A 24,587-nucleotide genomic window follows, 5' to 3' on the forward strand; every position below is an offset into this window, starting at 1 on the left:
GGGAGATTCCAAACTCGGGATTCACACTGCTTGAAGTTTTTCGAGCTCGATTGCCCAGTCGCGCGAGTGGTGCAGAGTTGTCTCCACTTTGATTGGTTCGGCCCTTTATACCGCCGCCTTCCGTCCAAGAAGCTGCCGCTAGGACGTACAGACCGGGACCCCTGTCGCTACCGAAAAAAAAGTTGCTGTTGGCTGGGGCGAAGGGTCCTCAGAGCGAGATGCAAGAAAAAAAAAAGTACATACAAACCAGCCGTCCGTGAACATCATCGCAGACGACATATCTCTCGATTGAGCCGCAACCATGGCCGCGATTGACGTCTCGTCACAGAGGAGCGCTCTCCTGAACGACGCGATCGTTCTTGAGCATCTACCTACCGAAATTATTGAGGTCATTAGAAATCACACGGCCCCAAACCTTCTCGACGCCATTGCGGAAGCGGCTCTCATCCCCCAACTTACAGATCGAATTTTCATTCACTTCGAGAATGTGTTTCCCGACATCTGCGCACGATGGCTTCTCAACCCCAGGAACCAAACAAGAAATGGAGCCGTCCTTTCAGCTATCGCAAGGATTCTGCCACTCGCTCCTTATTTATCGGAATTTCTGCAACAGGTCATGAGCGAAGATCTGACCCAATCACCGTCGCCAGGGCCGCAGACCCTGAGTATCCGATTTCCCGACCTCACTTCTTTCACTTCTACTCAGAGTTCTGACCTTCTTCAACTACTCCTTGCAGCATGGAGACTGGTCTGTTTTGACCAGAGGACTTACGCTGTCCTTGTCTCACCCACTCATATGCAAGGACTCTTCACACATGAAAGCCGCGCCGTCCGGTATATGGCGATTCGGATTTTTACACAGATCCTCCGCGCAGCCGATTCAAAATTGGAGGCCCTCATTGACGAGCATGTCGGAACAAAAGATGCCATTGTCGCTGAATTTGACGGGCGTGAGGTAGACTTTGGGTTCTTGAGTCTATTTGAGGATGCGCGTATCAAGAAGACCGCAGCAATCCGCGGCGAGCTTAGCGATGCCCCCGAGAGCAATCAAATCCAACCAATTCCACCCCAAAGTCTGACCCCATTTGTTGCGTGCTACGGCAACGCAATACTGCCGCGACCATCCGGCCCGGTCAAGAAGAACTCCTCCCTCGTGCTGACATCCACCACGACGCGCAATCTGGAGACTCTGGCCGGTCTCCTGAAGAATGCCAATCCTATTTTGATGCATGGTCTACCAGGCTCCGGCAAAACGTCTTTGGTCCACGAAGTTGCCAAGGAGTTCGGCAAGCATTCAGAGATGGTGACACTGCATATCAACGAACAGACAGACGCCAAGATGCTCATTGGCCTCTACTCGACAGACTCGAAACCTGGAACCTTTTCCTGGAGACCTGGTGTGCTGACGACTGCGGTAAGAGAAGGAAGATGGGTTGTCATTGAGGATTTGGATAGAGCACCGAACGAAGTCATCAGCACGCTGCTACCGCTAATCGAGCGTGGTGAGCTTCTTATCCCCAGCAGAGGAGAGCGGATCAAGGCTGCAAGTGGCTTCAGACTCTTCGGCACTGTCAGAACTTCTCGCGGCATGCACGGTCGGGAGACCCTCCCTAACCTTCTCGGATTGCGCTTCTGGCAGCTTGTTTCTGTACAGACTCCCACTGAAGCCGAGCTGCAGGAAATCATCACTGGATCACACCCAATCCTTCACAAGTTTGCCCCTGGAATACTCGCTGTGTACCGCCGATTATCCAAGCCCACCGGAAATTTGCCCTATTCACCAAGTCGTGGTATGGCCGATCGTCAAGCTAGTTTGCGAGACCTTCTACGATGGTGCAGACGCCTCAGAGCAACACTTTCTGCCGCGGGTTGCAGCACTGGAGACGAGCCGATCAGCGAAACCACCCGTGACTGGATGTTCATGGAAGCGATCGACTGTTTTGTAGCGGGTATTCCGGACGTCCAAGCCAAGAGGCATCTTATTTTCGCCATTGCTGAGGAGATGCACATGGCCAAGGAGCGGGTCGAACACTTCCTTGAGGCCTATATACCGCAGCTGGAGCAGAACGACAGCCAGTTCAAGATCGGCCGGACGACCCTGCGGAAACGCAAGGATCGCGTGAATAAGGCTGCTCTTGCCAAGAGACCGTTTGCGAGCACAACACACGCAAAGAAGTTGCTGGAGCAGGCCGCAGTTGCAGTAAACCTCGGCGAGCCGATCTTGCTCGTTGGTGAAACTGGTATTGGAAAGACTACAGTCATCCAGCAGTTGGCTGACACTCTGGGTCATAAGCTAGTCGCAATCAACTTGTCCCAGCAAAGTGAGGCTGGCGATCTTCTCGGAGGTTTCAAACCCGTGAACATTCGAACCCTCGCTGTTCCTTTAAAGGAGGACTTCGAAGATCTCTTCTCCGCCACAGGTATCTCGCAGACGAAGAACCAGCGGTATCTCGAGCAGATCGGAAAAGGCTTTGCCAAGGGCCAATGGGCTAAGGTCGCGAAGTTGTGGCGCGAGGCTCCCAAAATGTTCAAGACGATTATCGAGAAGCTGGCCAGCCGCGAGAGAGAAAACAGCGAAGCTGTCGAGGAGGCAACTCAGCCAACAAAACGTCGCAAGACGGAATCCAAGCTTCAAACCCTTCTCGAATTGAGTCCTAGGTGGGATCAATTCTCTCGGAATCTCGATCAATTCGAGGTTCAGCTGTCTGGAGGCGCAACCGCATTTGCTTTCTCGTTCATTGAAGGCAACATTGTCAAAGCAGCCCGCAATGGTGACTGGGTTCTGCTGGATGAAATCAATCTTGCTTCTCCTGATACTTTGGAAAGTATTGCCGATCTTTTGACTGGACCTGTCGACACACCTTCCATTCTGCTTTCTGAGACAGGTGAAATCGAACGGATCCAAGCACATCCTAACTTTCGCATCTTTGGTGCTATGAACCCGGCAACAGACGTGGGCAAGCGCGATCTCCCAATCGGCATTCGGTCTCGATTCACTGAGCTCTACGTCGATAGTCCCGACAAGGATGTCAAGGACTTGCTAACTATAGTGAAGACGTACCTGAAGAGCAGTAGCACAAAGGACGAGCAGGCAGCTGACGATATCTCACGGCTGTATCTTGATACCAAGCTCCGCGCCGAGGAGAAACGCTTAGTCGATGGAGCGAACGAAGTGCCGCACTTCAGTCTCCGCACGCTCACTCGCGTTCTAACTTACGTCAACTACATTGCACCTTTCTACGGTCTTCGCCGAGCGTTGTATGAGGGCTTTTCTATGGGTTTCCTTACCCTGCTTGACCGAGACTCAGAAAAGTTGCTCACGCCTCTGATTGATCACCGACTCTTCGGCCGAATTTCGAATCCCCAGTCGTTGCTCTCGCAGCCCCCGAAACAGCCCGACGATGGCAAGCAGTACGTGCGCTTCCGCAACAAGGCAAAGGATCGTCATTACTGGCTGGCCCAAGGGGAGATGACTCCTGTAGAGCGATCGGACTACATCATCACCAACTACGTGGAAAGAAATCTACTGAACCTTGTCCGAGCAACCTCCACCAGGCGGTTCCCAATTCTAATCCAAGGTCCGACGTCAGCAGGAAAGACTAGTATGATTGAGTACTTGGCAAACTTCACTGGCAATAAGTTTGTGCGTATCAACAACCACGAGCACACCGATCTCCAAGAGTACTTGGGCACCTATGTGTCGGATTCTTCGGGGCGGCTCCGCTTCCAAGAAGGTCTGCTTGTCCAAGCCATGCGACAGGGTCATTGGATCGTGCTCGACGAGTTGAACCTTGCCCCCACAGATGTTCTCGAGGCCCTGAACAGACTCCTCGACGACAACCGAGAACTTCTTATCCCAGAGACCCAAGAAGTTGTGCAGCCGCACGAGAACTTCATGCTGTTTGCCACACAGAACCCCCCAGGCTTGTATGGTGGTCGAAAGGTGCTCTCGCGTGCCTTCCGCAACCGTTTCTTGGAGTTGCACTTTGACGACATCCCCGAGGATGAGTTGGAGTATATCCTGCAAAAACGAAGCGTGAACACGGCCCCTTCGGACTGCAAACGTATCGTCTCTGTGTACAAGGAACTTTCCCGCCTCCGGCAGACAAGCCGTTTATTCGAACAAAAAGATAGTTTCGCTACCCTGCGTGATCTTTTCCGATGGGCTCTGCGAGACGCCGAGACTCGCGAGCAGATCGCAGTCAATGGTTTCATGCTTCTGGCCGAGCGAGTTCGTGTCGAAGAAGAACGTACAGCAGTCAGGGAAGTCATTGAGAGCGTTTTCAAAGTAAAGATCGACCCAGAGGTGCTTTACACCGCCAAGCACTCTCCTATCCTAGAAAGGATTCAGGCTATGCCCAATAATCACGGCGTCGTCTGGACCCGTGCGATGCGTCGTTTGTACGTCCTGGTCGACACCGCTATTCGCAACAACGAGCCTGTCCTTCTTGTGGGTGAGACCGGATGCGGCAAGACCACCGTCTGCCAGATTCTTGCAGAGGTGCTCGGAAAGGAACTACACATTGTCAATGCCCACCAAAATACCGAAACTGGAGATCTTATCGGTTCTCAAAGACCCGTAAGAAACCGTGGCGCAATCGCTGACTCGTTGAAGACTGAGTTGACCTCCGTTCACACTCTCCTTGGCGAGGATTCAACAGGTCCTCTGGACGAGCTGCTTGATAGATACCGCGACCTGTCGCCTGAGGTGCTGGCCAAGGTCGGTGCTGATACTCAGGAGAAGATCGCAACCTTAGAGACCAAGAGCAAGGCCTTGTTTGAATGGTCCGACGGAAGCCTTGTCCACGCCATGAAGTCCGGGCAATTCTTCTTGCTAGACGAAATATCGCTGGCTGACGACTCTGTTTTGGAGCGTTTGAACTCGGTGCTCGAGCCTGGACGATCTCTCCTCTTGGCCGAAAAGGGTATCGACAACTCCTTCGTCGTGGGTGCGGATGGTTTCCAGTTCTTTGCCACCATGAATCCTGGGGGCGACTTTGGTAAGAAAGAACTGTCACCAGCGTTGAGAAACCGTTTCACCGAGATTTGGGTGCCAGCCATGTCCGAAACCGACGACATGCTAGACATTGTTCTTTCCAAGCTTGACCCCGCCTTCAAGTCCTTTGGAACCCCTGTGGTACAGTTCGCGCATTGGTTTGGGCAGACTTTCAGATCTTCATCGTCCACGGCATTCTCTATTCGTGACATCCTCATCTGGGTCAACTTCATCAACCTCTGTGGCCCTGCCGCGCCTCAATTCGCAGTGGTTCACGGTGCTGCCACTGTCTTTATCGATAGTCTGGGTGCCAATCCGTCGGCTCTGCTGGCTATGGACCCTAAAGCACTCGACTCTCAAAGGCAGAAATGTCTCGACAAACTCAGTGAGCTGCTTGGCTATGACACGACAGCCATCTATCGAGCGCAGCCACAGGTTGCGGTAACCGAGGAACGCTTGTCTGTTGGCGATTTCAGTTTACCCAGAGAAGCCAGCCGCAAGTCTGATCCAAGCTTTGCCTTCAACGCTCCGACCACGAGACTGAACGCCATGAGAGTGATGCGGTCGCTCCAGATGCGGAAGCCCATCTTGTTGGAAGGAAGTCCAGGTGTCGGCAAGACTACCCTCGTTGCTGCCCTGGCTCGTGTATGCGGCCGTCCTCTTACAAGAATCAACTTGTCTGACCAGACTGATCTCATGGATCTTTTTGGTACAGATATGCCAGTCGAAGGCGCCGAGGCGGGTAACTTTGCTTGGCGTGATGCCCCTTTCCTTCAAGCCATGCAGAACGGCGAGTGGGTGCTTCTTGACGAAATGAACTTGGCCTCTCAGTCTGTCTTGGAAGGTCTCAATGCCTGTCTCGATCACCGTGGCGAGGTGTACATCTCGGAATTGGATCAAGTTTTCAAGCGGCATCCCGATTTTCGTCTGTTCGCTGCCCAGAACCCTCACCACCAAGGAGGTGGTCGTAAGGGTCTCCCAAGCTCTTTCGTAAACAGATTTATTGTCGTCTATGCCGACACCTTCACAGCAGAAGACCTTCTTCTCATTGCCCAGCACAACTTCCCCGGCATCTCTGAAGACATTCTCAGCAGAGTAATCCAGTTCATCTCTCGTCTGGATCACCAAGTCGCCATTGAAAAGGCTTTCGGTGCCAACGGAAGCCCCTGGGAATTCAACTTGCGAGATATCCTTCGATGGCTGCATCTCGTGGCCACTTCTGATCCTCTCCTAGCAACTGGCAAGCCTGATGACTTCCTTGACCTCATTATTCGACAACGTTTCCGCTCCGCTTCGGATCGCGAGGAAGTGAACAAGCTTTTTGCTCAAGTTTTCTCCAGAATACCGGATGGCCACAGCTTGTACCATGACACAAACGCCGGCTTCTGTCAAGTTGGACATGCCCTGCTTCCTAGGAACCAGACTTTGCAGCCTGTGCCGCTACCTGGCATTGATATCGTACCCCGACTTCCAGAGATTGAATCGCTCATGATTTGCATCAAGCAAGACATTCCATGCATTCTCAGCGGCCCCTCAGGTAGTGGCAAGTCCGTCTTGCTGGAGCACGTTGCCGCTCTTGTGGGCAAGCCGCTCGTCGTCTTTCCGCTTAATGCCGATATCGACACGATGGACCTCGTTGGTGGTTTCGAGCAGTCGGATCCTCTTCGCGAAGTAAATGCTGCATTGCGCGAACTTCACGAAGGCCTGCAGAGCACCATCTTGATTCGTGTCCCAGGTCAGGTACCGCCACCGGCTCTTGCTTTGTTGCATCTCTTAGAGTCTTATCGTGGCGAAACTGCTTCTCTTTCAGCCATCACTGCTTCTGTCAAGGAAGTACTGGGTGAAGTGCCCCACGAGTCCGATATTGGCGCACTTCTGTCAAATGTTTATGATATCCTTCAGCGACCACTGGTTGTCAGCAATCCCCGTTTCGAATGGTTGGACGGTGTCATTGTCAAGGCTCTCGAAACCGGCCAATGGCTGGTTTTAGACAATGCAAACCTGTGTAATGCTTCCGTCTTGGACAGACTCAATTCCCTGCTCGAGCCCAACGGTTTCTTGAGCATCAACGAGCATTGCGGGCCCAATGGAGAGCCGCGCATCATTAAGCCGCACAAGGACTTCCGGATTTTCCTCACAGTCGACCCACGGTACGGTGAACTGTCTCGGGCCATGAGAAACAGAGCTGTGGAGATCCACCTCAGCGAGCGAACGGTACAAGACCGCCCACCCCAGATCTCCCACGTTCATATCGAGAGCAGCCTTGAGAGATTTTCGTCATCGAGAGAGATCTCCACGGCGGTGCTCAGCCAAAACAATGAATCCGATGTCGCAGGCGCCACGCTTGAAAATTTGTCACTCCAGGACACGGCACTCATGGAAAGATTCGCTTCTTCAATCAGCCAGGGACTCGTAGATCTTTCGCCATCGTCGCTTGAGAAATACCAAGACAGCCTGAAGCAACAACTTACGTACTTGGAAGCATCAGAGACGAACAGTCTTCGACACGCAGTATCTCAACTCTACTCTGAGGTCCCTCATTCCGAGTCCAGCCTACGACACGCACAGCCCCTTAACCTGCTTCACAATGCGCCAATGGTACGAATTTTGCACGGCCATGATGGCGACTTGGCCTTCTGGCTGTCAGTCTGCTATGGGTTCCTGTTGGAGATCCAGCGCTGCCAGGCCATCATCACATCACAGGTCAATAAAGCGAAGGCGGCCAAACTCGCCTCTCTGAATCGTCTACAGCGCTCCATCGTGTCAGATCGCATCGCTATCAGGGACTCCACTGTCAAGGTTGCGAAGTTTCTTTCAAAAGTTCTGCAAGCGATGAGGGTATTCATCCAAACCAACCTCAATACACCTCAGAGCTGGAAAGAAAGCACCCAAATTCTTCGAAAGATGCTTGACTTCTGGTGGCGAACCATTCAACTTACAACCGACTCGGCAGCCACCTTCGAGGAAGCCCGATTCCAAGCCCATCTCCTGCACGGAGTCGAGTCTATCCAAAATTTGCTCTCGCCAACGACGGCTGATCTCAACAAACAGCTTGCTGGCCTCTATCTCCAGACCTTGGAAGACGACTTCAAGACTGGTTTTCAGCTTACCACCGGATTGAGCATGGAAATCATGTGGAAGCGTTTCAAGCCGCTCCCAGTGATGAGCGCTGAGACCCTGAGCAGGAGTCAAGAGATTGAGCGATTGGGTATTCGTCTCGACGAACTCAAGTGGAGAGTGAGGGCAAAGGTTTCCGATCTCGCCAACGCAATGAACACCCTTGTTAGGGCAGATAGCATTGTGAGACAGAGCGGATTTGACACCACCGAGCTCATCAGTGACCTTACGAAAGAAATCGAGCTTCTCGAGACCAAGCTCGGCTCGGAGTCCAGCGAAGTCAAGCCTTTCTTTGCTTCAGAGTTCGAAAGCCTCAGACAAGCATCCGTTCTTCAGTCCCAGGCTTCCGGCCACCCGCAGACTACTGCAAGCGATTCTGACCTGGTGGTTCTGTCAAACCAACAAACAATCGACCAGATCCGTTTGGGCAGCTTCGGCGAAGAGGCCAAGCCATTGACCGTTGGCCTTCTGGCTTCCGAGGATGCCAATACACATGTTTGGAACGGCAAGTTCTCCATGTCGCTTTTATCTAAACTCAATTCACTGCGGAATACCAGCTTGCGCTCTCTGGGCCTTCTTGAGACCGAACTCCCTGCTCTTGGACGTTCTGTCGCCTCTTTGGTGCCTGCTCTACAAAAGAGTCAGATAACTGCCCTCAACCGAGCCCTTGAGCCGCTTATCACAGCCATCTTTTCTCTCCATGGTCAGTCTCAGGAAAGCTTCTTGAATGTCGTCTACGAAAGAATTGCTCGGGAGCTTAGAGCCGATTCCGACGAAAACACTCCGCTTATCCAGCGATTGCAGAGTCTGGTTTCTCAGGTTAACATCATGCTTCCCGGAGGATGGCCAGCGCATTTTGATCAAGTCGCCAAGGAGCATTTGATTCCAGCGACGGTCGCACTCGCATTATCGCAGCATAGCCGCTCAAATGCGCGCTGTGTGGCTGCTTGGTCTGCGGTCGCTTGGGTTGAGTTCGCCATCGGTGCCATCAAACTTTACGTGCCTGACAAGTCTTTCGACCCTCAGCTGCAGCCACAGTTCGAGAAGGATGTCCATGATCAGTTGACAAAAGAACTTCAACACAAACTCTCGTCCCTCCTGGACTTCGAATCCCTCTTCACCGGTCAGGACACATCTCCCCGCATTCAATTGGCACGGGAAGACATTGAGGCACTTGGCCCAGCACCAGCTCCGACCCAGCTTCTCTATAGACCCTCTCGGTCGGAACTGAACCAAGTTCAGACAGACTTCAACAATGTTTTGAAGATGGTTCTTGGTCCGGACCTTTCAAAGGTTCATATGGACTTTGCTTTGTCAGGCTCTGCCGAAGCGAAGCAAGATATTGAGCTCCTCAAGCAAAACTTGGCCCTGATGACTGATCGCTTGGCAAACCGTTTCAATGCCTACCAGGACATGACACGACCTCTCGTCAACATTCTCGGCTGCCTCAAGCTTGGATTGTCACTGAGCGATGGCCTTGAATCTATCCAGACTCATGCCTCGGAGACAACTCTCATGGATCTCACACCCTTCCTTGGCGGCAAACCTGCACACCATGAGATTTCCAAGTTCCCCAACAAGACGCTGGAGTTCCTAGACTATGTCGGACTGATTGTTTCGGTCGAGGGTCTGCAAAATCTCAACGCTACTCTCCGCGAAGCTTTGTTTGAATGTGTACACGGATTCTTTTCAGAGTGGACTAAGAAGCTCGAAGCAGACCGTAAAGCTGAGGAGGCTAGAACGAGCCTCTACACGTTCAAGGGAAGCTACGAAGATGAGGAAGAAATGAACGAAGAGGAGTTCAACGAGCTTTTCCCCACCTTTGACAACGAGCAGGAAGAGAAGCCGTCAGTCGGACGCCAGAAGGTCCGAGATGTGTCTGTCAGACTTGCGGAATCGCACCGCAAGGTTTTCCTGGAGCCAGCCGTCGCTTCTGATGCCATTCAAGAGGTCTGCAAATCTGTGGGCAAGGGGGCCGCTGCCGACGTGTTGCAAAAGGCTGCGGTGCACCAAGAGCTCAATACGATGGTTCTTCCGCTGGCTCTCTGGTCGCTCGACGAACAAATGAAAGCCCTTAGCACAAGCACTGTTGGCTCTGACTACAACTTTTATACAGAGGCCAACATTCCCGAGGCCCGTCGTCTCGTTGCACTCGTTGACAAGGTGGAAGCTCGCTTCCGAGAGTTGCAGCAGATTGACGAAATTGCCCATATGCAGCCATTGGCGGACGTGCTGGCAGCTTGTGAACAGCTGCTTCAACTTACGCACACGGAGCCTTTGGCCAAGATACTTCCTAAGCTGGAGCATTTGCACGGCATCGTCTACGAGTGGCAGCATGGAGGCTATGCTCCTAGCATCTACGGTGCGCCGGCACTGTACACCTCTTTGACGGACACAATCATCAGCTGGAGACGGTTGGAGCTTTCTACTTGGGCGAAGCTCTTCGATATGGAAGCCCAGAAGTGCTCCAATGATGCCGATTCCTGGTTTTTCGTTGCCTACCAGGTCGTCATCGCAGTCCCGCTGTCCCTTGTGGACTCTCCCGATCTCAAGGAATACGGTGTCAGTCTCTTCAAGGAGCTCGAGAACTATTTTTCCACCGCAATCATCGGTCAATTCTCCGCCCGCTTGAGACTGCTCAGACAATTGCAGAAGCACCTCGAGCTTCTCGCCGTCGATTACCCTACTCTGTCTGTTATCCGAGATGCGGCTCAGAATTTCATCGACTTTTACTCCCGCTTTGAGAGGGTTGCGAACGAAACAATGGCCAAGAACAGGGCTCCTATTGAAAAGAAAATGAAGGAAGTCGTGCTTCTGGCTAGCTGGAAGGACACCAACATCAATGCCCTGCGTGAGAGCGCTCGGAGATCTCACCAAAAACTCTTCAGAATCGTCCGCAAGTTCCGCGGCGTGCTTGGCCAGCCTATGAAACCAATTCTGGACCAAGGCCTTCCTGAGGAGGAAGTCGCTCGCAGCATTAGCTCAGATTCAGCAGAAAAGGTTGAAGTCCAGTCAAACTCAGCCGCGGTCTCCGCCGTCAACAAGGGATTCCATGGTTGGCTGGCCCAGCATAAGCGTCTGTCGAATGCTTCCAAGACGCTGTCCATCATGGCTAGTGTTACGACGAAAGCCAATCAAGACAAGTTGGACGCCAGCCAGGAAGTCGACTCCTACGTCGAAAGCCTTCGCTCATCCATTGAGGAGTTGCGCAAGGAAACCCCTGGCACTTTGACCGAGGAAAACAAAGACCAGGTGAAGCATCTCAAGACCCGAAAGCGCAACCTCTTCGCGGACGTTTTGAAGGCCCTCAGGCAGATGGGCTTCAGACATAACCTTGGAACGGAGGAGTTAGCCAAGCAGAACTCTGTTGCTATTATACTTGCAAGCCTGCCTGCGTCCGATATCCTTCAGACATACTCCAACGATGCTGCCGAGTACTACTTCCATAAGGTTGTCGATATTGCGCCTCAAGTCAGACTTGCTGCCCATGAACATCACAGCGAACTCACCGGTGCTGAGGTTACCCGAAGCACTGGCTTCATGGAGGGCATGATGACAGTCGTTCTAAGCCAGCATAGCACTCTTACAACGGCGCGCAAGTCAATTTCCTCGCTAGACCGCGCCATCACCTCGATCCAGGCTCTCAGTAAGAGTTCTGATCTTAAGCATGCCAATGCTGATGATTCTGCGTACAGAATCAGCGTGAAATGGTGGATGCCTATCGTCGAGTTTGGCATCAAGGTTGTCGAGATTCACGGCAAGCTAGCGTCCATCGATAACCAAAACACCCTGAACATCCTCAAGGGGTATCTGGAGATGGCCGAGGGACTGTCAAAGTCTCTGCAAAATACAGCATCGATCCCGGAGAAGTTTGTACCCCATGGGCAGGACTCCTTGCAGGACCAAGTTATGGTCGCCATTCAAACTATCAACACGTCATTGACATTTGGAGATATGCACAATACTGACCTCAACTTCGTCCTGGACCAAGTGAGGGTTTGGTTCAACATCGATCAAGCTCAAAGCCACACCAGCAACGCCAATTTCGACAGGACCGCCAACCTGTTTAAGGATTCAGTGTCCAGCCTTTGCGATGCTGTTCTCGTCGCTGTTCAAGAGTACAAGAAGGCCATTGCTGACCTGCCTAAGTCATCTGATGATGCTGGCTGGCTGGCCAAGACTAGCACTGTCCGCAACGCTAGTCTCACTGCACTGCACATCAACGCTGTCGTGGACAAGATCAACGCATGTCTGTCTGCCTTGGAGAGCGTTGATCTCGAAGACACTGCGATGGGGGCCGCTGCTTCATCCCTCCTTGCAATCATTCTGCCGATCGTTCAACAATACGCCCTCACAGCCCACAAGAGCTTTGCCGAGCTTTACAACCTGCATGCCGCGACAGGAAACTTGACATACCAGCTTTCTCGCACATTCTCACAGCTTGCTACTAAGGGCTTCTGCACACCCCAAGAGAAGTATGACGAGCAGTCTGGAGATTCTGGCAAACTCGAGTCTGGAACGGGACTGGGAGATGGTGAAGGAGCGGACGACATCAGCAAGGACATCCAGCCCGACGAAGATCTCACAGAGCTCGCTCAAGAACCAAACAAGGAGCAAAGTGGAGAGATGGAGGATGAAAAGGACGCTGTTGATATGGCAGATGAGGAGCTCGAGGGAGAAATGGGTAGTGTCAATGGCGAGGACGAGGAAGACAAGGATGATGGGGACGAGAAAGATGGCGAGGAAAACGAAATGGACGAAGAGGTTGGCGACGTTGACGACCTGGACCCCACGGCTGTCGATGAGAAAATGTGGGATGGCGAGAACGAAGAGGAAGCCGAGAAGGACCAGCAGGGCGAAAAGGCCAAGGGACAGAAGAAGAAGGATGAGCAGATGGCTGCCGACAACGATGCCAAGGCCGACGAGAATGAAGCTGAAGATGATGATCAAGAAATGGAACAGGGAGATGAGGAGGCGGAGGATGAGGCTGGTCCCGAACAGGAAGACGTTAAGTTCGAGGAGGAGATCAAGCAGGACCAGAACGTAGAGCAGAATGATGCTCTAAACATGCCCGAGGAGATGGACTTTGACTTTGACGAGGAAGGGGAAGATGATGAAGGGTCAGAGGACGATGAACTGGATAAGCTGTCAGATATCGAGAAGGAGGAGCCTCAGCAACAACAGCAGGAGGACAACGTTGAGGATGGGGAAGAGGAGACACAGCGACCCGATGAGAAGGGGCCGGAAGAAGAAGAGGAGGAAGCAGAAGAGCCTGAAGAAGAGGACCTTGCGGGAGAGCCAGAGCCTGACATGGAGCCCAAGGCTGAAGAGGAAGACGACCAAAAGGAGCCTGAACAGCAAGATCCTCATTCGGATCAACCTCGCGACAATTCGAACGCTGATGCGAATGCCGCTCCTAGCGACGTGAAGGGTGGCGGCGAGGAACAAGACGCCGACCAAATGGACGTCGAGAACGACTTCAGCGAGAATGCGGCCCAGAGAGACGAAGGAGATGCCGGCGACGGTGCTGCTGAGCAAAAGGCTAGCGCAGGCAAGAAGGGAGCCCTCTCCCGGTCCGATGAACAGGCGCAGCCGACCGAGAAGGATCAAGACGACGCAGCTGAAAACCGGCAAGATCCTTTCAAGAAGCTTGGCGATGCTCTTGAGCGTTGGCACAGACAACAGAGCGACATTAAGGATCCTGAGAAGCAAGATGATGGCGAGCAGAAGCAGTCTCAAGATGTCGACGCAGACCTCGGCGCTAGCGAATTCCAACATCTCCAGGATGATGAGACCGCCGCTGATGCACAAGCCATGGGTGCTGCATCTGAAGACCAGGTGCAGCCCATAGACGAGAACATGGCCATCGATGAAGAGAAGAAAGATCCGACGAGCCGTGTGATGCCCGAGACGGAAGACGTTGATATGGAGCAAGATCCTGACAAAATGGACACGACGGAGGCCCCGGAGGCTCAAGACAAGGAGGGTGGCGCCGACAACGACGACGGCCGCTCTGGTGTCAAGACAAGGCAGGGCGCCTTCGACCGTGAGATCTCTCCCGAAGACGACGAAGTTGAGAGGATGGACGATGAGGAGGATGAGGAGGAGCAAGTCATTGAGGAGACCTCGGAGCAGCTCTCGACAACCCACCTCAGCGATGAGCGCCCTCTGCGGGACTTCTCTGAATCTCTCCAGTCATGGACGGTCTTCCAAACCAAAACTCACCCGCTGTCCCTCTCCCTCACCTCTCAGCTCCGTCTCATCCTCACACCCTCGCAATCAACCAAGCTGTCTGGCTCCTACCGCACCGGCAAGCGCCTCAACATCAAGAAGATCATTCCCTACATCGCTTCCAGCTACAAGCGAGACAAGATCTGGATGCGCCGTGCCATTCCGACTAAGCGCTCCTACCAGATTCTTCTCTGCGTTGACGACAGTAAGAGTATGGGAGAGACCAGCTCCGGAAACCTAGCACTCGAATCCCTCGTTATGGTCTCGCGCGCTCTCACTATGCTCGAGGTTGGCCAGGTCGGCATCCTCGGCTTCGGCGCCGACACTTTCATGGCGCACGACTTCACTCAGCCCTTCGCCTCGCACGATGCCGGCGCCAAGGTGCTGCAGCACTTCTCCTTCAACCAGGACCGAACCGATATCCAGCTGCTCGTGCGCAACACGATCGACCACTTCCGCACGGCGCGAATGCAGAATCCGGCCCGCGGTGCCGAGGATCTCTGGCAGCTTGCCTTGATCCTGTCTGACGGTCTGACCCCCTCCAACCAGCACGATGGCATCCGTCGACTGCTGCGTGAGGCCATGGAGGAGCGTATCATGGTTGTCTTTATCGTCATGGACGATATAGGTAAGAAGAAGGGAGATAGTGTGCTGGATCTTAAGGAAGCAAAGTTCGTCAAGGACGAGAGCGGCAACAGCCGCGTTGTCATTGAGAGGTATCTGGATACTTTCCCGTTCCAGTACTACCTTATAGTTCATAATTTGGAGGACTTGCCAAGCGCCCTTGCAGGACTGCTGAGGACTTGGTTCGCCGAGGTCAACTCGTAAAATGGGGATGGCGGAAATAAAAGTTTTTGTCTTTTTTGCTGGTTTCATGGAACAGGAGTTAGAGGTTAATGGACATTTCGCATTATAGAAATAGAATATGTTCGGAACAAACGAATTCATAAAACACAGCTTCATGAAGAAAGTTCACCCTCAATGAACAACGTTCGATCAACATGTTGAGGAGGAGGCCGTTTCCGAAGGCATCGCATCCTGCTGTCTGAACGTCACTCCGGCGCAGTGGGTCTTGAGTAACTTAGCTTCGCAACTTTGGTATCCACATCCGATATGGTGTAGTGGCCAACATGATGCCCTCTCATGAATTTGAGAGGTTAGGCATAGCCCCGAGTTCGATTCTCGGTTTCGGAATGTTTTTGCCTCGCTCGGCTGTTCATTTTACCTTTGGAGATGTGATCCACATCAGTCATTCGTTACTTCTTGTTGTGTTGTTCTCTTATGGCACATTTCTTTTGCCAAATTTCGTTATGTCTTTGACTGCGATTGTGCCTGATGGTGTTTGTTGTACACAGTGCTAGCAAGTGAATGCTGCCCGTCTATCTATCTATCCCAGCCTGGGTCTATCTTCGTTATGAGGTTGTTCCCTCCAAGTAATCTATCGCTTGCACAAAGAAAAGTTGTTATACATTCAGCCGTCCAGCACGGTTTCGTCAGCAAAGTCTTCAGAATCGAGAAATGTCGCGTCCAAAAACCCAAGTAATGAACCAATACCAAGGAACAAGCACCTTGTTCTTGATACTCATGGACTTGGTAAGATACGCTGTTCTCCACAGAATCCAAGCAGCACTACATGGATTCACGTCAGTCATAACGTACAGAACGTAGGTGAACGAGTGTCACTTACCGGCCCTTGAGCTCATCAGCTGAGCTCTGGTGAATAGCACGCCATGAGCCGAGATAAGTCATGGCGCCCCAGTTGCGGAAGCTGAACGGTGCCGGCTCCTTACCGCTAGTGGCACGGTTCAAGGTTTTGGCGAGGTACTTGGCCTTCGATGTTGTTAGCATCCGCGATCACAACGACAGCGAGCGATGAGGGAGTACTTACCTGCTGGCTGGCGACCTGCGCGGTGGCCGGCAAAGTCTGATTCTCAAGGATAGAACAGTCGCCCATAGCATACACATCAGGGAGTAGAGCGTTCTCGTTTTCCGGGTCATTAAGACGGACGCGGAGCATCGGGTCCGTGATAATTCCACCGCTCCGCTCCGCCTTCTTGATGGTCACTGTCTCGCCCTCCTTCTCCGTAGGACTACGAAGCTCCTTGGCAACGAGGGTCTGGATAAGCGGGTTCTGCATGAGGCCGGTGCTCCAGACGCAGATGCCGGCACCCACTTCCTCGTCGCCGTACTCCTTGATCTTCAGCCTCAGACCGCCGTTGTCGTCCGGGCGAACGCGCTGCAGGTGGTGCTCCGTCTTGACCGAGATGCCCTGGCGGCGGAACTGCTCTGTTGCGTACGTCGCGAGCTGCTGGTCGAACATCGGCAGCACCTTTGGGGCGATGTCGTAGATTGTGATGGACACCAACTCCATCAGGTGCGGGTAGATCTTGGAGAGGTCATCGTGGATGAGGTCGTGCAGCTCAGCCGCGAACTCGATGCCTGTTGGTCCTCCGCCCACGACGGCAAAGTGCAAGAGGTCGCGGCGCTGTGCGTCCGTTGCGGTGGGCCAGCTCGCCTTCTCGAACAGCTGCAGGACCTTGAGACGAATGCTCCGCGCGTCGCCAATGTCTCTCAGGAAGTTGGCGTATTCTTTGACACCCTCGATGCCGAATGTCTGCGAGTAGGCGCCGACGGAGATGACCAGCTTGTCGTACGGCACGTCTATCGTCTCGCCCTTGGGCTGGTGCTGCTTTGCGGGCAGAGTTTTGGAGGTGGGGTCTTCAGAAGTGACCTTTTCGATGCGGACGAGCTTGCGGGAGAAGTCGACGTCGTCGGCCCACGCCTGGTGGAAGGCGTCGAGGTTCAGCCGGCGGACTGGCTCGAGCGTTGAACGGAACTCGAGGGTGCCGACTGACGTTGAAGCTAGCAGGGGGGTGAAGACAAAATATGATCGTGGTGAGATGAGGATGCGCTCATATTTCTTTGGGTCGAGTTCGCGAGCAAAGGCGTAACCCCTGCGACGTGTGAGTAAGACGAGACCGAGGCACAAGTGATATAACTCACGCCCATCCCGAGCCTAGTATGACTACCCTTTCTCTCTTGTCCTCTTGAATGTGTGTAAGTAAATTGCATTTTCAACAAAAGTGAATGTCCAGTCGATGACTCACCCGTTGACGAAGACGAGCTTGTGCTGTTCCGATACTTGACCATGCTGGTGTTAGTCGGGGCCGACGCTTGCAATGCGGCTCCGGCCCCTGCACGTCCGGGGCGGGCCAGACTTCTCCAATATTGTTGGGCGACTTTTGATGAGGCCATTTTGGGGTTACAATCATGCCACCAGATGCACGAAGGGTTCAGTGTCTTGATGTCATATATAGAACCAACCGCAAGACCCCTAGACTGACGTACCCAGAAGGTAAACGGTCCTTCTTTGATGGAATATGGGGGCCACGAGAATGGATCGGAACCAAAAGCTTCGGTGTCCGGGGAGCTGGTAAAGAGCGCAAAGCGCAGGCAGGGGCGACTAAGACGGACGGGGTTTTTTTACGTGAGGATTGCTGGGTTAAGGCCGAAGACGGACGGTTGTGGGAAAGTCAATGCGCTGGCTGGATCAATCAGACCTCGTGCGTAGCTAATCTAAAAAGGAATTTCGGCTGTGACACAGCATAGCTTTTGTTTTGTAAGACGCCTAAATACAGATTTCTATTGACCTTCAGCTTTGCGTCATAGGTACAGAGCCTGAAAATAAGTTTGCGGCCGCTTGGCGGCTGCGAAAAGTCCACAGGCTAAAGGACGTCTACGCGCCCCACACTGGGCGTCTTCTCCGTCCCGAGCACTCCGGCCCCGAGACCCACTCTTTGTGTCCAAGGTATGACGCCCCCATGACTCTCAAAATTCTCACCATTACACGGCAGACGCCCGCTTTTTTCCGTCCGAAATGCCGCTCAGTATCTTCTAGCCTCTCCACCCTCAACGGGTCTAGTTTATTGCAGCATGGAGTCCAGACTCTCGCCAAGGACACCTTCGATCTTGTGAATCCACCGGTGCGTCTCCCGTTCAACGACCTCATCGTCATCGTCCTGGAGCTCACTGATGTACGGCAGCATCTCAGGTAGGGCTGGCAGCAACTCTTCTCCAAGCTTGACAACGAGTTCTTGCTGGCACTTGACAGCCGCCAGACGTACTGCAGCCTGTTCCGAACGGAGGTGACGGAGAATGGAGCTGTTGAGCTCCTTCTGGTGGTCCTGAGAGTCCGCAGCGGCAGCCAACTCCACGATCGCGGGTATAAGCTCGGCGGTCAAGTCCACGGAGGAAGCGTGGAGGAACTGGTCGACCAGGACCGGCGCAACCTTGCCGAAGTGTGCAGGGGCCTGCCAGAAGTCGTCCTGGTCATGCTCAAAGCATCTCGCCATAGTGGAGAGCACTCTCTGCCAAAGCCCCTTTTGTTCGGGCACAGTGAGGTCGCAGGACTTGACGATTTCGACGGCATCGTCCACAATGTAGGTCGCGTAACTGGTGACGATCGATTTCAAGCTCTCGAAGAAGCGCAAGAAGAAGCCGTAAACGCTGAAGCGGCGGAGCACCCGTCCAGTGATGTCTTGCTTGGGCAGTTGTGTAGACCACTCAACCATCTGGGCGAAGATGGGCCGGAAAGCAGCGTCGTTGAGCTTGTAAATGATGGATAGCGCCACGTCGTTGATGGACGCCTCGATGTTGGCCACGCGTTGGGAAGTTGCGCTGGTGAGCTTGCCCGTTGCCTGCTCGCGTCTCCGTAGATCCAAGGCGCTCAGGAGAATGGTAGACAGAGTGGTGACATTCTTAGTGACGACGGACTTGGTGTGACTCTCCACGATGACACTGAAGATATCCACCCATTCATCGGTTGCCTGCAAGATTGTTAGTCTGGTCGTACTTGGTGCCATTACATGATAACTTACATTGTAACCAGCTTCAGTGGCAGGGATCCAGTTCTTCTCTAAGCTGGCGAGCATGACCTTGGCATCAACCTTTCTCGCAAGGAACCTCAGGCAGTTCAGACGTTCGTCATCGGCCTCATCATCCACATCGGCTTCGGCAGACTTGTTGGAGGCAAGCAGGATGTTGTCCAGGTACTTGCCAGAAATCATGTATGGCAGGTGTTGGGCCAGGGCTGTGATAAAAGAGTAGCTGGCGTTGTGCAACTCGGTCGCCGGCTCGTCCAGCTCCACGCTTTGCTGGATGTAAAGAATTGCTTGGGGGACAGCGAGAGACAGTACGGGCAGGATGCCGTCTTGGAGAACGTCAACAAGAGAAGCAAGGCAGAGCAAAGACATGACACGGAGGCGAATATCCGGCTGACCGAGGCAGTGGACTCCAGCAATAGTCTGGGCTGCCGCAGCCACGGCCTCGACGTCCTTCTTTCCATACTTCTCTGCAATCTTGTCGACGCAGGCCACGGCCGTGTGCTTGTACTTGATGTCGTCCGTATCGCGGATGGCAGCAGTGAGCTGTGGGAGGAAGGCGAGGAGGGCGGCTCTGGATGTGACATTCGCGACATTCTCCTGGTCCACGCGGACCTCGAGGGCACGAAGAACCTTGCGTCTGAGATCGATCTCTGTGCGATCCAAGAGAGTTTCCACTGACTTGATAAACTCGCCGATGGACAGAAGGTTGAGAAGGTTGGCAAGGGCATTGCCGCAGCACTCGTGAAGAGGCTTCTGCTGCTTGACAGTCTCGGCAAGAGCAAGGACGTCTCGCAGAAGGATTGCATAGAGCTCTCGAATCTTGGAGGCATCCATGTCGTCCTTCTCTGTGAGAATACCAACTTCTTTCCGCAGCTTTCTGCTAGACAGCAGAGCAGGGAATACAGTCAGCTGTTGGAGGGCCGTGGTCTCGGGCTTCTTCTCGGACATGTCTTCGCCGACGCCAAGCAGAGTGGCTGACAAGCCCGGCTTAGGCTTGAAGATGTCGCTGATCAAGTCCAAGAGCTTCGCCAGAGTCTGAAGCTGTACCTCCGCGCTGTAGACACCGAGCAGCTCAGAAGCAAACGCCATGAGGCTATCGCTGGGGCCGTACCTATCGACCAGCATAGCCAGCAGGGCGTACAGGAACTCATCAGGGCCAAGAGTGTTGACAAGAGCGATGAACAAACCTTGCTTGCGGTGAGCCGGGATGTGTTCGTACGCAGTAACAAAGCTTGCCAAAAGCTCGGTGGCACCAGCAACTGGGTTGCGCTTGCCCTTCTTCAGCGACGTCATGAGCGGCGGAACAACCTCTCTGATGGTCTGGTTGACCACGTGAGCAGAATAGTCATCGTTCTGGCGCAGGACAGAGGCACCCATGAAAGTGAAAATGGGCATCACGCTATGAAGAACCAAATCAGGGGCGGCCGTTGCCAAGCTGGCGATCAGCAGAAGGGCAGAGTTCTGCACAATAGGGCTAGAGGACTTCTGGATGCAGTTGACGAGCAGGTCACCATGGCCACCTGAGCTGTCGATCTTCAAGCTCTTATTCTCTCTGTAGGCAGGTACCATAGCAATCAAGCTAGTAAGAACCAGGTTCTGCAGGTATCCCAGCTCAGATCCGATCACGGTTCGGAAGTGCTGCAACTCGGATAGAGTGCCAAAAAGGCTATCAAGGAGCTCTGGGTGAGAAGCCGGGTTGGAACCCTCGACGAGTTGAAGAACAAAAGTCACTGATCTCAGGGTTGCGCTCAATTCAGCGCTGGCTTGAGCACTTGTTCCACGGTTGGCCTCAGAGGAGCTCGTCCTGCGCCTCTTGTTTGGTGGCGGCTCAGTAATGAGCTTCGTACCAGTCTGGATTGACTCGAGGAAAGAAGACAGAATCTCTGTGGTGAGGTCAACATTTCTGAGGAAATCGGCAGCCTCGTCGGCAATGATATCCTCATCGTCCTGAGATGCTTGCCGAGCCTGGGAGAGCTCCAACATCGTCTGTGCAACATCGAACTTAGTGTCGGCCTTCATGGAGTTCCAAATGGCACGTATGCGTGCCGAGATAGACCTGACAAGCTCAGGACGCTTCGCAGACTCGGGGTTCTTCATAGTAGAAAGAAGGCATTCGAGTCCGTCGCTGTCGTTTGGAACAACAATCTCGGCGAATCTGGTGTGGAGCAAGGATTGGTCGACCTCCTCAGCGTCGCAAAGACGAACAGTCTCCTCTGCTGACAACGCTGCCCACCATTTGAATGCAGGCAGAAGTACCTTGGTCCTTGAGGTGGATGACACTCCCTTAATCCGGTTCAGGATAGAGAGAAGGTTGGATTTGACCCGGAGAAGAGGCGTCGCAACGATGTGGCTGGCAAGGAAGGAAAGAATAGCAATTCTGTTTGCTTGAGTGAGAATCTTCTTGCCCTCGCCGCTCTCTGACTTGGCACTGCTGTCGAGAGAAGAATGCAAGATGGCGCGGATATAGTCTTCGTGCATGATGCATTCCTCGATCGACGGAAGAATAACACCGTGGAGCAGGCGGGAGACTGCATCAGCGTCCATCCAGTGCAGCTTGGCGCTGTCTTCATAGACATTCTTTCCGCCCCAGACAGACTTCTTTGCCGCCTTCGACTGAGGAGGGAAGATCTGGCCAAGCTGAATCAGCAGCTCCGCAGCAGCCCGGCGGACCTTCTTGGAGGAATCGACCAGAGCGATGAGGCAGTAAGGGATGAGGGCTTGGAAGTCGAGATCATTTCCATCCCCATCACTAAGACGTTTCTTGACGGCGTCCACGGCAGCAGCACGAGCGAGCGTTGGGTATGGGCCGGACCAAATGCGAACGAAGAATGTGATGTAGGTGTGGTCGCTGACGGCGGTTTGGCGGCTAAGGGAGGGCAACTCGTCAAAGTTGGCAAGAAGAGTCGGATCCTCGGATTGCTGCGAGACGACACGGAGGAAGAGCTGGCTGAATTCGTCGTAAACCTCTCCCGGGCTGGTAGAGAGGCAAGACGGGAGGGTGCGCTTCTGAACAGCGAGCTCCCGGATAGTCTGGTGCAAGTCCTCCTTCGTTGGGGCAAGGGCGTTGGTGCCGTTCATATCGACATCGTCCTGGGTTTCGGGAAGTGCCTTCTTCTGCCTGATTGAGACATCCAGCTTCATCTCCAACTCCTCCACGTCGAAATCGACCTCTTCAAGAACGGTTTGAATGATCTCGCTCGTTTCGCCCGAGAAGCGGGAAAGGTCAATAAGGGTCGAGCCAAGCTCCTTACGGATTTCGCCGTTCTTGTCCACCTCGTCGTCCAATCGGTGGGCAGCCAAGACCAGGGACTTGAAAATGACAGCGACCTGTTTGTGCTTCAGAATCTGGCTCATCAGGATAACGCGGATAATCGGGAGACCACGAGCATCGCCCTTCTTGCACAGCCTCTCGATGAAGGCAATGCAAAGACCGTTGGTCATCTTGTCAACTCGTCTTTCCTGGCCCAACTCCACCAGAATTTCGCCCAGGTTCTGTACTTTCAGGAGAGCCTTGGTGACCTTGGCGGACAACTGCTTAGCAGATCGGTATTGCGCAAGGATGCACAAAGTCACTAGTCCGGGCCGCACAGTCTCGGTCGTCCAACCCTGCACAATCTGCTCCATGAATGCTGACAGAGCCGCGTCTTCAAAGGTCCCCTTGGCTGCAACAACCGTGACGGCCATGTAAGAGGCGATTTGCATGTTGGGCACCTTCTTCATGAGCAGAGCCTCACCGAAGATACGGCCCACGCGTGTCAAAAAGGTCTGGTTGTTCTCGCTTTGAATCGCCTGGCGGCCGGATCGCATATTCTCAAGCATACCATTGACTGCCTCAGTCATGATACTACCCCAGAAAGACACCAAAGTCGGGTATTGTTGCAGATTCCTGCAAGCCTCGAGCGTGTATTCGGAGAGGGTCTCGAGGAAGGCAAACTTGTGAATCGACTCGTGGACCAGAACGGATCGGGGAGGACAAGTCAGAGACTTAATGTACGGGCTCAAGAATCGATATTCTTGCGGGATCTGAGAGGGCAAAATCGAGAGTACGGTAACGAAAGCGGGGATCGAGTGGTACGGAAGGAAGGTCGTGATGAGGGATCGGGTGTTGTATTCGTGGATTCTGCCTTTTGATTAGACGAGTTTACGCGGCAAGATATAGTCCAACATACCGGAGTCTTCTCACCAACCACTCCAGGGCTCTGATCGCAGGCATCAGGCGCAGCCTGCTGCCAACAAGGCGCAGGAAAGACTCTACTTTCTTATCCAACTCCTCATTTTCAGCTGCTGTCATCTGCGTTCGGTCTTCGCTCTGGCTTTGCTCGCTGAATAGCGTGAGGGCGAAAGGCTTGAATCGGCCGTCGAGTTCACACAGCTCCTCGAAGCCTTCTAAACATATCGTGTAAAGCGTGTGGTAACTTTGCGTCGCCGCAACTCTTGGCTCGAAGATCAGAGACTTGGAGTGGGCAGCTTTTTGCGCCTTGACGTCCAAGGAGGCCTTCGAGTTGGCGGCAATCTGCGCCAATTGCGCAGCGAGAGAGGACGCCATATCTCACAGAAGTTGCGGCGTGCCGCGGTGATTCAATTAACAACGGCGGGGAGTTCGAAAGAACCGGGACTGCGACTGGGACTTTTTTTTTTTTTTTCCCTGAGAGCCTGTACCTGAGCGTTCGCGATGGATTTTTTTTTTGGACGGATATTAGTTTCACCGACTATTTTGCGGTGATAAGACAGACGGCCAATCGATAAGCTCGTAATGCAGAAGCGTGGGGCCGACCATGCCCACCATCCATTCCCATACCTGCATTTTTCCATCTCTTGTTGAAGCTTGGAGCTGTAGCTCAGCACGTTGCTGAGGTCCGACACTTTTGTGCAAGAGTTGCCCATCTTGGTTTGCATCCGATGATCCGAACTACGATATCTGAGATAGCATATGATTTTGAGCGGCTGCTTCGTCACGAAACACCAAAATGTTCCAACTCAAATGCGTTCGTTCCTCGGTCGATTTTACACGCCTGTTGAAGGGCGAGTGCATGCGACTACGTCTGGTGACAAGACTGTTTGTATTGTTGTTGTTTGCTGCAGTGCTGTTTTGCTGTTTCGGTGCGACTAGAGCGGCCATTTCGTGCGATTGATAGGCCGATAACCGCAACCCCCAGGAAACAAACGACCTAGCTGTATCGTGCCTTCGGCTATGCGGGTGACCTGCCGTACAAGTGGCTCCGTTGATCGTGGATGCTTGGAGCAAGGGACATATAAGACCGAGCCAAAGACACGGTTAAGTGTTCAATCCGTCCGCTTGGTTCAGCAACCTTGTCTTGCTTTTCAAACAGAACGTAGAGCTACATAAACACTCACTCCCT

General features: G+C 53.3%; 3 protein-coding genes across 3 annotated transcripts; 1 reads left to right on the forward strand and 2 right to left on the reverse strand.

Moving 5' to 3' along the window:
• Nucleotides 1-301: 301 nt before the first annotated feature.
• On the forward strand, nucleotides 302-15,172 carry MDN1 (Midasin; the record flags this gene model as incomplete). The annotated part of the gene is made up of 1 exon (XM_032026612.1): nucleotides 302-15,172. The coding sequence occupies one exon, from the start codon at nucleotides 302-304 to the stop codon at nucleotides 15,170-15,172; it is 14,871 nt and encodes a 4,956-aa protein (XP_031876954.1).
• A 677-nt stretch (nucleotides 15,173-15,849) lies between these two features.
• Nucleotides 15,850-17,599, reverse strand: CGGC5_v007748 (putative NADH dehydrogenase; the record flags this gene model as incomplete). The annotated part of the gene is made up of 5 exons (XM_032026613.1): nucleotides 15,850-15,973; nucleotides 16,032-16,174; nucleotides 16,233-17,298; nucleotides 17,348-17,390; nucleotides 17,452-17,599. The coding sequence occupies 5 exons, from the start codon at nucleotides 17,597-17,599 to the stop codon at nucleotides 15,850-15,852; spliced, it is 1,524 nt and encodes a 507-aa protein (XP_031876938.1).
• A 668-nt stretch (nucleotides 17,600-18,267) lies between these two features.
• UTP10 (U3 small nucleolar RNA-associated protein 10) lies at nucleotides 18,268-23,773 on the reverse strand (the record flags this gene model as incomplete). Its single annotated transcript, XM_032026614.1, has 3 exons — nucleotides 18,268-19,170; nucleotides 19,222-23,347; nucleotides 23,397-23,773. 3 exons carry the CDS (start codon nucleotides 23,771-23,773, stop codon nucleotides 18,268-18,270), a joined length of 5,406 nt encoding a protein of 1,801 aa, XP_031876927.1.
• Between the last annotated feature and the right edge of the window lie 814 nt (nucleotides 23,774-24,587).

Source organism: Colletotrichum fructicola, assembly GCF_000319635.2.
Source record: "Colletotrichum fructicola Nara gc5 chromosome Unknown KSG_Nara_v1_contig04, whole genome shotgun sequence".
Taxonomy (NCBI): Eukaryota; Fungi; Ascomycota; class Sordariomycetes; order Glomerellales; family Glomerellaceae; genus Colletotrichum; species Colletotrichum fructicola.